This window comes from Chlamydotis macqueenii, chromosome 1 (assembly GCF_036417535.1).
Source record: "Chlamydotis macqueenii isolate bChlMac1 chromosome 1, bChlMac1.mat, whole genome shotgun sequence".
Taxonomy (NCBI): domain Eukaryota; kingdom Metazoa; phylum Chordata; class Aves; order Otidiformes; family Otididae; genus Chlamydotis; species Chlamydotis macqueenii.
Window position 1 is genome coordinate 122,237,827 of NC_141556.1, and position 17,460 is coordinate 122,255,286.

The 17,460-nt window shown below is 36.1% G+C and overlaps 1 protein-coding gene across 16 annotated transcripts in view; it reads right to left on the reverse strand.

Moving 5' to 3' along the window:
- Positions 1-836: 836 nt before the first annotated feature.
- Positions 837-17,460, reverse strand: part of KDM6A (lysine demethylase 6A) — a 161,907-nt gene continuing 145,283 nt past the window's right edge. For 7 of the 16 annotated variants that reach the window (XM_086766217.1, XM_086766183.1, XM_086766275.1 and 4 more), the window contains 8 exons: positions 16,631-16,779; positions 15,500-15,614; positions 13,227-13,414; positions 11,861-12,002; positions 6,413-6,539; positions 5,295-5,465; positions 4,954-5,032; positions 837-3,077 (listed from right to left, as the gene is read on the reverse strand). In XM_086766217.1, coding sequence (XP_086622343.1) covers positions 4,976-5,032; positions 5,295-5,465; positions 6,413-6,539; positions 11,861-12,002; positions 13,227-13,414; positions 15,500-15,614; positions 16,631-16,779 — 949 coding nt within the window. In that variant the 3' untranslated portion in view covers positions 837-3,077; positions 4,954-4,975. The other 9 variants (XM_086766279.1, XM_086766253.1, XM_086766200.1 and 6 more) reach the window with 3 other exon arrangements.

The window sequence follows — 17,460 nt, forward strand, 5'->3', positions numbered from 1 at the left end:
CGAAATGTTGCTATTTACTTCTAATTCCCTCTTATCTTGAATTCAACTTTTTACTATTTCTTTAAACACCCATTTGTATCTCTGGTTTTACCCATTCTCTAATAGTGCCTTTTTTTCTAGTAGTCTGTACCTTTCAAAAATTCTTGCTATAAATGCCACACCTTTGGCCATTTTCATCAACATGTCGATCTTCCATTTGCCTGCTACAATGATTTGCAGCCACAAGCAAATCAGCATCACTTGCAGCACGGTTCAGCAGTGGAGCTCAGCGGCTCCAGGACTGAGGTTCCTTGGAAAGCGAGTTAGTCCCCACCCTTCAGCCAAGGACTCGTGCCTCGCCCTGCCCAATTGCTAACACTTGGAAATACCCAGAGATTACAAATGTTTCACTTGCATCATGCGCTTCGTAGTTTAAGAAGCACAAGTGCTTCGTAATAACTACAACTGATAAAATATTAACTTGGCTTTTTTAATAAAATGAAACAAAAGCATTCTAAATCATAGCAGCCTATAGATCAAAACTGTCCATCGGTTAGGAGCACAGTGTAATTAAGAAGTATGAAAACTGCCAAATATTAAAGCCCTGCAGCAATCCAAATCCACGACAAAACCTTAAAGCAGAGTGAGCGATACCACCTGATGCTCTACTGATGTGGCCTACTTTCACCTATTTCACTGGGGAAATACTCATTTTCTTCCTTGGTAATGGCATACCCTTTTTTGCAAAGGGGAGGAAAAGTACAAAGCCCTTTTGATTAGCGCACAGTAGCTCTTTCCCTAGTTAGCAATATTCTTTTACAGCACTGAGAAACGAGGACTTTTTGTTTACCATTAGATGAGGTAAGTTATCTTGCTTTTATTTGGGTTTAAGACTACTGTAAAGGAGTAGCTTTTCAATTGCAGCATGGTTTGTCAAGGTTACAACATTTATGACTGCATAAAATACATAAGTAAAAAAAATTATGATCTGTAGAGTTTGTTATTAAGAGCTGAGACTTATATCTTTACAGAACTGCAAATACTGGCTTCCTAACTGCTAGCTGATAATTTTGCTGGCAAGAGCAGTTGTTATACTTTCCTTTAATTTCGATACCCTTCTGTCCGACTGTTGTAAGAACTAGCAAGAAAGTCATTTGTAACTAAACTGTTGTAACAGCATCAGACAAGCTGTACCGATTCTTCATTAAAACGTCCTTTGTTTGAAGCTACAAATGTAAGAGGCAATTCTTTTTGTTCAAAAGAAACTATTAGCATGCTCTCTGCCTTTAACATTTCACATTCATTACAAAAAGTTTAACAATGCAATCACTAACATACCCCACTAATGAGAAATTAAGAGAAATTGTTTGATGCAAAACCTTCTGCATCAGTCAACTCTGATCGATAAGAAAGCTATCAATTTTGAAATTTAGATTTAATGCATTTTCAAGAAGCTAACGAGAAAGGAGCAACTTAAAATAAATACCATCATTAAAACTGCAAACTGTTACAATGATATATTATAAACTTGTCCTAAATAAACCTAGTGCTTCAAAAATTTACCAGTGAATTCGTATTACAAAATATGTGAAAATACAATAGAATACCACAAAACAACATCCTTTTTTGGGGTCAACAATGACGCCAAGATGATTCAGTCTTAACTTTTTAAACTGTTAATAAAACATACTGTAATATATAAGTTGCAATTTGGTTGAATTCTCGAGAACATCCCCATCCAAACTCAAATTCACTTTTTTCACTCCTCCTCTAAAACTAGTGCCAAACTTCCTGTCAAAGCCCGTATTTTCTTGAAGAGCTTTAAAGTTTAGCCATTACTTATTTTCTACTACTATGTTTTGGCAGCAACTATTTATTGGTCTGTTATTGCAAAAAGTGCAATTTAACAATAAACCAGTCTGAAGGTCATTTTATGTCTTGAGGATACATACCATATATTTCTTTAAAAATAATCATACTTTTGTAAGCAATACTTTACAGTAGACACCTCAAATCTACCATAGATGTAAAACTTAAAACGAGAAAAATTTAGTCTCTAAATCTTTATACACATATTTATATTCGAGTTTCTATATATATTATATATATACACAAGCACAAGAGTATATATAAAATATATATAACCAGATTCAAAAAAAAGAACAAAAACTGGGCACTGTACATAAAATCTTTTTAAAACTCAAACAATAGAAAAACTTTAAACATTAAACAATTTTAATAAAAGTTTCTGTACAATGCTAAGCAGTTTTATTTACATATAGAAAATGTAATAGGAGTAGTGTTTGAAATTACAGAACTCCTTAAAATTTCAATGGCAGGTAATCTGGAAAAAATAACAGCATTCCATTCACAAATATTTTCAAGCAATAAATATGTATTTATAAATAGTGTAAATTTACATCAAGATTAGAAACAAAAATCACAAATCTGAAGTTTATTCCTTAGTCTATGTGCAACCCATTTATCTTTGTGACTTGGCTGTTAATTGTTTTAAATTTTATTTAGGAACCAAAAGTGTAACCGTCATGGTTTCAAAACAAGACAGAAAAACATAAAAGCAGTAAAAAATTTATATCACCTAACTCTTCACATTAAAAAAAAAAAAAAAAAAAAAGTTGCCCAAAGAAAGACTTAAAATTTCTAACTACCTTACAAAGAAATGACCAGCTAAGCTAGTACTTTTTCCAAGGGAAATTCTGAAGGGGAAGAATGGATGAAACCAACTCATCAGCCCAGAAACAGAGAAATACAAAAGAGGTGGTCTTCAAGTCAGTAGTCTGTATAATGTTGCCAGTTTTGTCAGATATATACAAAACATGGAATTATTTTTTTTGAAGTACAGCTGGATGAGCTTTATTTGTTTTGAGTTCTGGAGTAGGAGGCAGTGCTCTCTCCTGTCCAGTTGGTTGACACTCCGCACTTGGAAGGTTGCATAGACACAGCTTTCAGCCAGCAGCCTTACGGGATAGCTACAAAAATCAGTGGTGCAGAACTGGGTCACTTCCTGAATATCAGAAAAGTTTTCATTTAATGTCCATGAAAAAATGTCAAGATGAGGAGGATGGCAATGGAGGAGCCTGAAAAAGAAAACATTAAATTACCTTTTCTACAAGGGTGTAAAGCTCAGTTGTTTAACCAAGTCCTGCACAAATGGCAACCATGAATCTTTAAAGTCAAACGCACTACTGTTTTTACACTTCAGTATCACTTTTTCAAGTGGATACTGATATTTTTTTCCAGCTTACTCAATTACAAGGTGTATTTTTTGACTACTCTGCATCAGGATTTTGCCTACACTGCAGACTGAAGTATACTGTGGGGATGTCTGTGTTAACACAGTGCCACCTGCCAAAACAAGTACCATTGTGGCAGCAAAGAGCTCCACGTGGGCTCAGTATAGACAGATCTTTACAAACTCTAAAACAGGGATTCTCAACCTGGTTACCAATGGGACACACACACTGTCCGTTTGTGGCTCTCCAAATGCCTTGTGGGCTTCACTTTTCCCCCACTATCTAAACAGTAACATATAACCCTGAAGTTAGGCTATCTATGGAAAGGGTCTCAGATTCTCTGGCACGGGAATAAAGTTGTTTTGTTTTGTTTTTTAATCCTGGAAGACACCACCAGAGTGGCTCAAGAGTGAAGTAAGCTAGGTGTCTTGTTCCTGCCTGCTTTCAGGAGACAAGCTCTAGAAGATATCCATTTCCCAATATTGCACTTTGTGGCATTAACATCAAACTACTGAATATTTGATGGCATTTCCTTCTCCTCTTTTCCTGCCCATCAGTCTTGTCATGATGTAGAATCCCTTCAAGAAGCTGCTCACAGTCTTTAAAGACACTTTACATCATACCGTAGTACTCATCTATGAAACAGTAACACTAGCTGATCTCCATGTTTGCTCCCAATATGTTACCCCAAACACAGAGCGTCTCTGTTAGGCCTACTGCACCTTTGCCATCTGAGATAATGATGTGCACACCAATTTTCCACAAGAACAATTATTAATGCCCTTTAGGGCTGCAGGTACAGGCTTTGGTGGGGGAGCAAGATGCTCACAGGTTGAGAACCCTTGTTCTAGGGACAGTCTCATCACTGTTACCTATACAACGTTATGAACACAGACAACAAGATACCCCTCCCTCCCCGCTCTTCCATACAGAAACGCTTTTGCCCATTTCCACTCAACTGGATGATGTATCTGAGAACAGGTGTTTATTTGTATGCTTTTCTAAGCAGATCATCACTTTGAAATTGCAATATTTCACAAACTATAATGACAATGGGCTCCTAGAAGTATGAATTGAAGTTCAACCACCTCAGGCTCTGGAGGACCAATGAAGAGAATTAAATTCAGAGGACATGGTCCTACACTTTCGCCAGCCTCTACTGCTGAACCTTGAGGCCTTAGTTCAAAAGTTTAAAACTCATGCTAGCATCACATGAAATAATTGTCTAAACATACATTTTCTGCAACACCTGGAAATGAATCAAAAGACACAGCCATTTCTGGGCTGTTGTATTTAATCCAACATGGAATTCCCATAACGCTTAGTCCAATCTTTGTCTCCTTTGACAGAAACACAAGGCTTACAAATAAATCCAGCATCGCTTTCATTGTGATTAACAAACAAGCCATCTTTGCCTGAAACAGTGAAACCTGGGTGAAATGTTAGGACAGTTGTGCTGACACAGTTCAAAGCAGGAGGCTGCCATGTATAGCACAAAGCTATAATGGCAAAGAGGCTTTTTGCTTTAAATTGAAATGCAAAGGAGGCCCCAAGCCAAAAGACAGAACTCTTTGAGAGCATCCACTTGCTAAGCAGAAGGACAGTGCTGATTTGGGAGGGGATGGGTGGGGAAGGGGAAGGAAGGGATCTGAGTGCATAGGATGCTCTGCTGCTATACTGACTTCATACCACAACCAATGTATTAGAGATGCTCTTGAACCTGGTGCTAGTTTCTCCAAGCTTCACTGTCCTGATTCTTCCCATCTCCATCTGATCCAGTTATGGTCTTCAGGTGATCTCTATTGGATTTTTAAAGCCACAACTTTATGAATTGTAACATCATACTTTTCCTGAAAACTCATCGGTTATGTTCTGCAGTAAATAACTGTACTATTTCACAAAATTCTGACTCTTCATCATTTTGTTCTGTAAATATCACACACAACCCATACCTCCATTTGAATCAGAAAGTCCATGGTACTCATACAATGGAGTACCAAGACAGTCTACAACTGCTTTACAAATAATGTATTTATGCACCCACTTATTAATTTGACTTACTAATGTAAATTGATCATAGACTTGCATCAAGTCCTCCATTTTGTACTGTTCTAGCACCACAAAATTTTCCAGGTTCGTGCTTATCTTTCGTGCACAGTCTTGGCAATGTACAACGTAAGTCTTTCGAGAATTGCTCTCACTAGTGACAAAAAGCAGATCAAAGACTTCCACCTATTAGGAAACAGAGTCAAGTGTTACAATTTCATTTTTTAAAGTTAAACCATGAAAACTTTATTTTCTTTAAGATTTACAACCTTATCCTGTGCATGCAAAGAGAAAAATTAAATTTGTTCAGGGAAAATCTACCCTCCTAAGACTTAGGCAGAAAAGTGAAATATTGTAAAACCACTAAATAGGATGTCTTAGGATGCACTTAGAATGTCTGCATGAACAGCGCTATGGGAAAGCTTCTAATCAATATTGACAAAGCAGGATTCATACTCTGAATAGGGGTTACTCAGTAAGGTGGGGATAAAATTGTAACAGTTATATCTAATTTTCCTTTTTAAAATTTGTCTGCGAGACAAGTTTGAGATTTATTTATTTTACTACTCAGTCACATGCTCATCCTGCCCAAGACGCTCAGTCAGAGGATAACTAGAAACTGATTATCAGGGTGTAGGAAAATTTTATTGTCTTTTAAACTTCTTGAAAACTATTATCCAATACTATAAAGAAACTATTAACAGAATGTAGAATCAAAAACTTCAGCAAAAAGGTATGTCCTGTCAAGAAAATGTACTTAAATTCTCTCTCTTTTGGGGCTGTTGTTAACTTCTGAAATGAAGACAGATACACCTTTAAAATAAAGCTCAGCAGATCAAATTATATGCAGGAAGGGATAACAACTTTTTATAATAACTGAGAATTGAAAATTGACCTAGTGAATAACAATGCTGTGAAGTACTGTGGAAGAGATTGCAGCAAAATACAGCTTGTGTCTAGAAAAACATCTTCATAAGCTCTCTGAAAACAGTACTGAATCACATGTATGTACTTGAGGCATCTAGTAGATGCTGCAACTTAAAAGCAAAATTAAAACAGCAACAACAAAAGACAGGATAAAATTTAAATAAATACTGCAGTACTACACAAGCCCAACACATATTTTTACTGACCTCACAAATGCTACAGTAATGAGCTGGCTCGTCCTTTGCTCGCCCATGCCAGACAATCTCTTTTCCTGCAGCAATTAGAGCTTCCCTCAGTGTCTGACACTGTTTGAGAGTTCTTAACAGGCAGTACCTGCAACCAAAATCAATGGTATATTCAGTTCAATATTCAACTTTATCACAAAGACTCAAGTAGGCTTAAATTTCTTCCAAGACCCCGTAACCTGGAGTTTCTTCTTCCTCCAGGATTTCAGAAACAGTGGCTAGTAAGAACCACTAGACCCATGAAGTAGAAGTCAGACCACACACTTATGGACCTTTGTGTATGTTTGCTCCATTTCAATACTGCCCGTTACCCTGCAAACAGGCGCTTTCATTCATTTCTGACTGGAATGCACCAATGCTCTTTTAAGCACAATAAAGCAATGCACTTTCAAAAGCAATTCATGTCTTTTATTTGAACTATGAATTTATCAGCAAAAAAAATTAGTTTGAACTGACAAGTTCAAAATAACTGTTTAAATTTTGTGTAAATGACTGTCCAAAGAACTGTTTTCTCCTAAAAATCCTGTTACAAGTATCTTCCTCCATGTAAAAGGAAAAAGAAGAGACAGGTTGGTATTAGAAAAGTAAGTTCTTCTACAGGAAAAAAAAAAATTCACATTGGAAAAAAAAAAAAAAAGCTTAAAAAAGTTAAATTTATTTATGAATGAAGAAAAGAATTAGTGAAATGACAAATTAAAACCAACAATTCCCTGTCATACTTCTGTAAAAGAGAAAAGAAAAATAGTTTTATCTTCACAATTTTATACAGTTCTCTTCTGTACTAGAAAATCTAACTTGTTTTCCAGCATTGCATGATCTACATATGTTCTCTAAAAAAAAAAGCTGGCAAAATTGGTGGCCAGATTTCTTAATTACAATGATATAATTTTTAGCTCTCAGCTATCCTATTTATTTGAGCTGCAGCCTTTAATTTTCTCCTTGACAGGGTGGTTACATTACATGTGCATTAGATGGAGAAGGAAGATTGAAAAAATGTAAGGCAAAGAATAAACATTGGACAGAAAACAAAGTGCTCAAGAGTTCTATCAAAATGTTTTCAACTTGATCCTTCCCCCATTTTAAAGCCTTAAACATGTAATATATACATTCTGTATTAAAAAAAAAAATTCCTTCATGTGTTTCCAAGTAGTTAATAGAATCTTAGGCTTATTTTGAGATACTCTCTTCTTGATGTTTTACACTCAGACTGTTCATTTTCACTAAACACAAGTCTGCCTTCATTAATGCTCTCACTGTAAGAATAATGCAAAACTGACAGTGCGTTCCTGTGTTAAATATATATTCATATACTGAATTTCAAGAAAATTAAACAGCTCATTTAGCTGTAACTCATTTAACACTTTCAAAGTTTGATGTTAATGGCACTTACAATGCTAAGGTCAACTATACGTGACAGATCATGTAATAATTCACTCGAGTGACAGGCTAGCATGCTTCTGACAAGTTCAGTAACTTTGGTATAGCACTCTTTTCTACAGTATAGCCTGATTTCAAATAAATTTTAAAAGCTACCGTTCTTCTATTCTGCTGTTATCTGGAAGAGTCTTGGGGTATGCCAAAGAACAACTGTAAGCACCCCTGCACACGTGCCACCATTGTTCTCCACTCCTGACTTCCAAAGAGTTTTCAAAGTGTTATCTTCCAAGAGTTTGCTAGTGTTATAGTTGTGAAGAAATAATTGCCCAAAATGTAACCCACCTATTAATAACCCACCACTGTAATGTCTGGCAAATTTGCAGCCAAAGTCGAGAGCAATAGCTAGAAGGCGAGTTCCCCCTCTTTGCATAAAATTCAGATCCTAGTAATAGCACTTGAAAACACAAACGTTGACTATTTCATGCTGTCAAAGAATGGGAGAAAGCGTATGAACTATCACTTCAACAATGCACAATTTCCTAAAGTACGGGAAGCCCAAAGAAAGCCAAAAAGATGTCTAGCAGAGTCACAATGTATAAGTTAGTGTCAGCTTTTAGCATCACAGGTCTGCTTTTATTCTTGTACAGTAAGAATTCAGTTAAAAGAGCTCTGGCCCATATCGCTCTCTCAAATTCTTTACAGGTATGGCATAAAGAGTATGAGTAAATCATGTCCAGTCAAATTCAAATATTTAAAAGAAGATTTTAAAATGGACATCATCCTGATTTATTCTAGAAGGGCACTGAGAAACCTGTTTAAATATTTAGATATCCTGTAAAACTTTTTGAACTGTGGAGACCAACCCAATGGTAATGCAAAACTGACCTCTTTCTGCCTTTCAGTAATATATCTTCCCTACTGATACTGAAATATATTTTATCTAGCTTCATAAATTTGTGCAAAATCATTTCTCCCATGTCATGTTCTTTTACGTTTCTAAAACTATTTTTGTAAAAGAACTTAGTATTTCAGTTACTTTGGAATTAATTTTTAAGCCTTTATGACTATGTTCCCAGTACCTCTAAAACTCTTCTCTTCCTCAAATGCATTTGTAAAAGTCATGGCTTCCATCTAGGAGGTCTGTGGTTAATTTTCCTTTTCTTGAGGGTTGCGCTCCCTCAGTCAAGTTTTCAATAATTTTGTGTTATTGTTCATGATTTTACTGTTAATAACTAATCTTTAAAAAACACCTCATGAGGAAGTTTTAGTTTTTGCTCTTTGTCTCATCTAGCAAGACCGCACCGAGTTGCACATTAACTAACAATAAAAGGAGGCTTCATATTTCTTCCAAAAGCAAAGTTTCCTTCTATTATTTTTTTCCCTACAGCTATTCTGTTTCTTTTAACCATTAATCTAGCTCCAAATATTTATATGTATGCTTAAACTTTAGTTTATTGCCTCTGTAGTGGTCACTCTCACACAACCCAGTGAAACATATTTGTATTTATCTTTCAAATTACGAACTACTTTTTATAGTTTTGCAAGAGCTATTCTTTTGTACTATTCTGGTATCTAACGAGCCCCCGAGACAGAAGTCAAACTACCTAAACAGTTCAGATACCTTTGACATGGAATTTTAGATACAGACCTGCGTTTTGGCAAGATGACAGCTATGGCACCGATACTTTTTTTTCCCGCTGATGATGAATGAAAAATCAGCTATTCAAGATCAAATTCAACCAGCCGAATCCGAAATCACTATTTCTCAAGTGTTTTTATACACATGCATACACATGCATAATATAAACACACAAACGTGTCTCCATTTTGTATGTAATAAAATCCAGGAGTAGTGGACAATAGCTGCTTGCTAACTGGTGATATTTACCTGCAGACAAGCAGCCCACAGGAAAATTATGCAATTGCTTTTCTATCTTAAGGACATTGATGAAGGTTTCTGCATTTCCTGTATGCTGACAAAGCCACGGATTGTTTATTCTGGTAACATTCATTTCTAGTAACAGCTATACCTTAACCACAGAAGTGATCACAATGAAGAGCTATCTCAGGTTACTGCTACTGGATGTTATAAACCAGAGCTCATCATTGGATCTTCTTCCCCTCGGCACACAGAGCATGGAACTTGGGATTTGGCTGACAACTAACTTGGACGGAGGGGCTTAATCCAAGCAACGTGGAAATGGTTTCAGTAGACTGGAAAAATCAAATGCATGCAAGACCAAAGTTTGTATCTGCTCCTCAGCATCTTGGTTTATTTGAAATGTACACCTAAAATTTAGGTTTCTCACTAGAAAAAGCTCAGTTGCCATCAGCCAGCAAGGCAACAGGAAATAATCATTTTGTCCTCTGTGTTTCTTCACATTTTAAGAGATTCTCTTGGAGAAGGATGCTATGTTCAGTCATGTTTTTCTCCTTTCAAGCTCAAATCATGCCAAAAACCCCCAAACTTGTGCAAAAGCAAAACAGAGGTGCCAAAATATCAAAATTGTATTTTGCCAAAAACATTCCAGAACTGTTTTGAGCTTTACAATAGATGCCTGCTGGGCTTGGGAAGATATATAGATAATTGCAAAGTAAGTTCGTGGTTTCTGTTTGGTTGGGGTTTTTTTTTTGTTTTTTTTTTTTTTTTTTTTTTAAATGGACTTTTTGGCTTCCTCTGTCCCACATTCTGCTTCTCGTCTGTATTTCTAATTTCTAAATATTCAGTTTCTCCTCTCCCTTTTATGACAGCTGGTATCCCTACTATGAGCACTAATAGCTTAATTGAAGTGGCAGGACTGTCAAGCCTTCAGCAAAGACTGTCTTTACCCTAAATATTAGTTACTAGATTTTAAGAAAGTATTCACACATAAATGCTATTCCAAAATCTATCTTTGAAGTGACTACAAACCTCCCTGTTTCAACTTCCAACATTCTTGGTTCTTAAAAAGTTACCATTTCACCAATTCTACCATTCTGCAACAGATGTTCAAGTCTAAATTAAATTCCTACTGTAAATAGGTGTGTCATTCATGTCATTTATTGACGTCATCAATAAATCCTACTGGGGGGAAGGAAATTATTTTTCTTTGCCTTTTCTTTTTTTTTTTTTTTTGGCAAGTTAACACACCCATTTTTTCCAGGTCCATTTCAAGGCAAATTATAAAAGGATTCCATGCTTGTGGATCCAGTATGTTGACAAGACTAAGAAGTGCTCAAGCTAAAAGCTCCTATGGTAGGCTTCAGGAAAACAGAGTGCTACTATCAAAGTATTCTCATGATGAGTCATTTGCTCTGGAATTCATTCTTCCACTTTCTTTAGGACAAACCTATAACATTTGCTGAAATATCCATTCCTCCAATAGTGCTGCAATATGATTCACATTTGCTCGACGACGCACTCTTTAAAGAAAATTACTAAAGATGCTTCGAGCCTGGAATATTCCTGCATTTTGGAATATGCGTATGAGAAATGTCACTAAACTCGGTTATCATTTTACACATCAATTAATTCACTGTTCAGAAGAAAGAGCAAAGGGAACGAGGGTTTCAAATTCCTACTTGCCTTTATTTAAAACTTTTATACTGGATCTTCAAATGCCAGCCATGTGAGCACTAACTAGAGGTTCTAGACATGTAAAATTAACTTTGTGGTAGAAGTGACTAAACAGTCTTATTCCAAAATTTGGGTTGATGATCTAATTTTGTTATTTCTTATGGTATGTACTCTGAACAGCTTCTGTCACCTAAGTAACCTGCTCCTGTAAACTACTGTATTAAGTGTATGGCATATTTAACAAAAAAGTTAAATTAGATGCCACAATAACATCAAATGCAACATAATAAAATTAATGATATCTATAAAAGGTTTATTTGGAAAAAAAAAAAAAACAACAACCCCAGAATATAAAATAATTTTGGCTTGATACTCAGGAATGGAGAAGTCTCACAAAGGACTACTTACAAATCAACTACTGTTTTATGCTTGAAGAGGAAATGGGTACAGTAAACATTCAAGTAAGTAAAACTTACTTTATCATTTCAAAAAGCTTTGGATCTGAGACCTTGATATTTCGAGCCATATTCCATGAAAGATGAACCATGGGTACTATGGACTTTACGCTCTGCAGTTTATTCCACTCGTACCGTTCCACTGCCAATTTATATTGACAGGCTATACAAAAACAAAATTACAGAAGTTAAGAATCAACTGGAGTCACAATAATTTTATTATAATCAACATGTATACGTTTTAGGGCTAAACTTCATTCACAATGACCCATTCATTCCAACTACACTTGATTTCTATAAAATTTCTTTTAATAAGTGTTTTTATGATGTTAAAAGAACACACAATACCACACTAGCAACAACTATCTGTGAAAATAAGTTACTGATACATGTTTGATTTTCATGGTGAACAGAGAGCAATATTTCAAAAAGGGTCACTTGAAAAATTTTCAAATATTTCAGATTTTAAAAAATAAAATCCAAATTTGAAATGTCTGCATGTCACCCTATTCACTCCTTATCACAATTTTACAATGCTATGATGTATAATTGGTCTTGAAAAGGAAGACTGCATGTTGAGAGATTTGTTGCAATGAATCAGACTTTTTCATTATGCAGCATACTCACCCTGCACTTAAAAAAAAAAAAAAGTTTTACAAAATTTACAGCAACTGAACAGGTGAGCTCTGTATCAGTCAATCACACAATCCTGGAGATGTACTATTTATTGCACTATAATGAAATAAAGACACATCTTAAACTGTTTAAGAAAACAGGAGGTTTTTGGAAGTACATTCTCTTCAAATGCTTGTCAGAACCTTATTTCAGCTGTGAAATTTCCTTCATTCTCACACCTAAAAACCTTCCAAGATCATGGTTAATGACTAAAGACTTCTAGAGCAGTAGGTCTGAAAGACTTAATATTCATTTATGAACAAAATTTTACAACTGTTTGCATTTTCTGATGCTTTCACTGAAGAGCAATTGGATATCCGCTGTCCTGAAAAAGTTAGATTAGACAAATCCTTAGCTCACATGCAACAAATATGAGAACACATTTTGGGGAAAAAAAGTTAAGAAACGGCCTACAAGACAGAGTGCATGAATTCATCTAAACATTCTATTCTGCTAGTGCTTGCTATACAATTGTGATTTTTTTCAAGTCCATTACATGAACAGTGCAAAGACTTCTTGCTGCTTTCTCTTCGTCTTATCAATGGAATTATCTAAAGCTTCAACACATAATGTTTATTTTTAAAATACAGTTTGTTCATTTTTTAAATCTAGCAAAACATAGTAAATCAGTAAGAAATGGCAGGTTCTGTGGCGAATGTCGTACAACATTACCTAATTAGGTAGTTCAGCACAGGCACTATTCCAACCATACCTGTAAGAGGGCCAACATTCCACGCAATGTTGTTGCACCAACCGATAGCCTGAACCCAATGAACAGTGCCAGCATTTATCCACACCAAATCCCCTGGTCTTTGAATAAACCTATAAACTGGGACATTGGCTTCATACAAATCTTCCAAGTTTGGCCACCAAGATCCCATTAAGAAATTCATATTATTCCTGAAACAATAGGAAAAATAAAGTCTTCAGCATTTATCAGCAGACATATTAGTTGTTGATACTTCAATTAAATTACCTGTAAAAACTTATCACCACAAAAAAATGCTTTCTACATCTAATCAGTAACTCATGAGACCAGTCAAAAGTAAAAGTTTCACCCACAAAATTCCTGATCCTAATTCCACATTTCATATCCTGCAATACATTAAAACACGTAATCATTTGGGTGCCCATGTGAAGTCAGTTTATGGCTTCCAGTTATGTTCTATTTTCCTTTAAATTTCCCAGTATTTTATTAATGCTGAGCTAGAGATCCTGAGTCAGATCTAGCACAACACTGGTGCAGAATGCTGCTTTTTTAACCAGTGATTTATTTTATATACAGACCATGATAGCTCCTAAGAATGCTTTCTGTTTTGAACAACGCCAACTAGGTACTCATACTGTCTGTGTACGCACCTGAAGTTTGTCCACAGAACAAGCATCCTTGTTGGCACCATCTCAACTGTTATCCACAGGTCTATGGTATATTAAGCCAAGAAATTCTGACCCTCCTGAGAAGCACGAAAAAACACCTCCATATGGATTTCCTAAGCACACCCTCTTCCACTATGGTTATGCAGAACACATACTTCTTTCTTATCCCTATCCCAATTTTATACCGCACCCTGAGACGCCATTGGCAATTCAGTTTGCAAAGACAATTCAGTGCCTCCATCAGGCACTCTAGACATTTTATGAGGTTACCAATATCTTAGTTTTTCTGTCACCCTCAGGAGAACAGTGACATGGGGGTAAAAGGCATGTCGTCATCAGAGACATTGCAATTGTGTCAGTGGAATTACAATTTTGAGATGGCTGATCTTTGTACAAGTGGATGAAATAAGAACATTTGTCAGTAGATGATGCAGAAAATACAGCATAGAGACACTGAAATGGATTTGCAGAGCTCTGGAAAGTTCCAAAGAAAAGTCAAGAGCTTAGGTCAGTTTTAACTGGGCAAGATAAAAAAAAATTCTCCCGTAAGATCAGCTTCAGAGGCTACCATTTGAACAGAGCATGAGTAGGGGATACAATTGCTCCTTTTTTGTTGATGGGGCGGGGGTGTGTGTGTGTGTGTGTGTGTGTGAAGGGGGGGTAGGTGTGCGTGTGTGTGTTTTGTTTTTAAAGCATCCACTCAACACAAAGCACAACATAGAAACCCCAATCTTAGAGCTGCCTGAGTGCTTCCCCAATGCTCAAGTGCACCTCAGCTTTTCCAGCAAGCTACAAACATGTAAGTGTATGCAAAGCACGTCATGAGACTTCCTGGGCTGTGAGTAAATTCAGCTCTCTCTCTAGATGCAGCAAGAAACCATGCCAAAATACCAATGACTCTGTACTTGCTTGTGTACAACATTGTACATTAATCATACCAAAGATTAACAGCATACATCACCAGGAAAATACTACATCACTCCTAAAAAAAAAACCAAACTAAAAACCCCAAGTGCCTCACCCCCAACTTTGTTCCATCACTTCACTGCAACAGCCCTAGAAGCCATTACAAAAGCATCACCATTTGGTAAAAGCAGAGGTCAGCTTTAATATGTATGACAGAATGCCTAGATAAACAGCAAGGACTATGATAGTTTTTCTGATATGGAAATGTTACTACTACAAAAATTGGATCCGCATAATACACATTGGCAGCACATAGCCTATGCTTACACAAAACTTCTGATCCCCCTTAATGTAGCATAAATTTGAATCTTTGACCTAGATGTGCATTTGCAACTGCCAGTCTCTCACTTATCGTATTTTCTTCATTCCTATGTTCTAAAAAAAAAAAAAATTATCTAATGTTAATTTTTAAAAGCAAAGCTACCACAGGCAATCCAAGTTTCTGTACACTGTAGAAGTGTTGTATTTTGTAAACATTCTAGATTTTGCATTTTGACTTATTTTACAAGCCTTTTCTGACTACATAGAGAACCTGTAAAATAATGTCCTCTTACAACACCCTCAGTAATTCCCCCCCGCCAAGGTCTGAGAAAGGCATAGACAAGTTGATAGAAATACAGAAAAACAGCACGCCCAGCTTACTTTTCACAGAAGTCATTCATGACACCCCAATAGCTTTCAGGGACAACAAACCATTCACAGTCACCTGGACCAATATTTATGTTTACTGAACAAAAGTTGTTATTTTCTTGATGACCTGGAATTCAGAGAAAAATAATACACTTCATGTAAGGCTCATCTTTCAAAATATCAATATAAAAATGCAAAAATTACAGTTACCAAAAAATCCTACATCACAGTTTAAGTATGTAAATATTTCTATATGATACTTACACACACTGTTCAGGTGCTTCATGGTGTTAAGAAACACAATTAAGCTACCACTGACAAGAGAATTCTGCTTTTGTTACTTTGTGGACAACGAAAAACTGGAGCTATCAGTCTTGCAAATCTGACCAATACTTTAGCAGTTCCCTTTTTGTAGAAATAAATGCTTCAAGATGCTGAATTTTAGATTTTGTGTTTTACGATATCTCTTAAGAGTCCCAAGTCAGGAGCGAAACTTCATGACTTCAGGCACTGAACAGACAAGTGGCAAGACAATCTGTCCCAAAGAGCTTTCAAAATCAATGTTGAAATGCTAGCATTTTATCTTCTTTTGACAGATGGGAAACTCAGCCATAATCCCTAATGGAAATCTATCATTGTATTTCAGAAAAAACAGATCCTGAAAGTTAACACAGTTAGCTCAGACCAAGTTTTAGTCCAGTGCCCTAACACAGCACTACTCATTATGGAGAGCTGAGTCCTGTCCTCACAACAGAGAATCTGAAAAGTAGAAGTATACTGATTTCTGTGATTGCACAAGACCTACTTTGGAAGCCTACAAAAAACTTTCAAGGCATGTAAAATACAAATACTGTCCAAGTATATAAACTCATCCTCTTTTCCCCCTTAAAGAATCCAGTACTGCATGCAAGAGGTTAGTATGGTAATTACCTAGTACTGCAGAAATTCATAGATTTCCACTACAAGGTAACTTAGTACTTCGTACACCCAGAGTTCAGTTAAACAAGAAATTAAAAAAATACTGAAGATGTAGAATTTTATCATGCTTATGCATGCTGTAAGACACGGAAAATCTGCAGTGCAGTTAAATCAGTACCACAGCAATAGAATCTGACTTTTTTCATGAAGACAGATTATACTCACCTGGTGTTCTGCTTCCTGGAACCTTCATGTACAACTGCACTGTGTTCATGCCCAGGATGGTATGACCAACATGGCTTAGAAGATTTCCTGCTGATACCACACGTACAAAAGCAGGAAGTTTTGTCAGTTCATGGAGTTGCAACTTCCACCTGCAGCAAAACAGCAAATCAACAAACTGTGAATCCCTAAAATTCTTAAAAGAGTTTGGGAAATAAAAACATTTTCAAAAAATTGTTAGCATAGGAGATAAAGGAGCAGACAACCTACTGCCATGTAATTTATCAGCTCTTAAGAGGGAAGGTAAGACCACAAGATGCCCTTACCTGACAGTTACAGAAATTAACATGATTTCTTTTAAGCGTGACTAAAAGCCAGAGAGCCAGTCTGTTGCTACACTGCCAGAAAATTCTGCTTGCAATTTACACCTTCGTGTACATCTTTTCCAAGTGAAAAGAAAAAAAAAACAAAAACACTCTCCCCACACTCTAAATCAGTCAGAAATTGTTAACCATGCTTTCAAGAGCCAAATGATAAGATGCTACAACATACGTCAAGAACTGTCTAAACATACACTAGCTTGTGCACACAATTGCTGTGACCAAAAATGAAGTTAACTACATGCATGTGCTACAGAACTGAATACCTGCATTAAGAAAAACAGAGATCTTCAAACACAAAAATCCCAGAACTTATGTGTGGAGCTCTGTAACGTCACTCAGATATCTGTGTTACTCTTTAACATTAACTGTGTTACAATTTTAAAATAATTCCAAATATAATCACAAATCTGACAGCCTAGTTAAGGGGAAAGGTAGTTTTGTAGCAAAAGC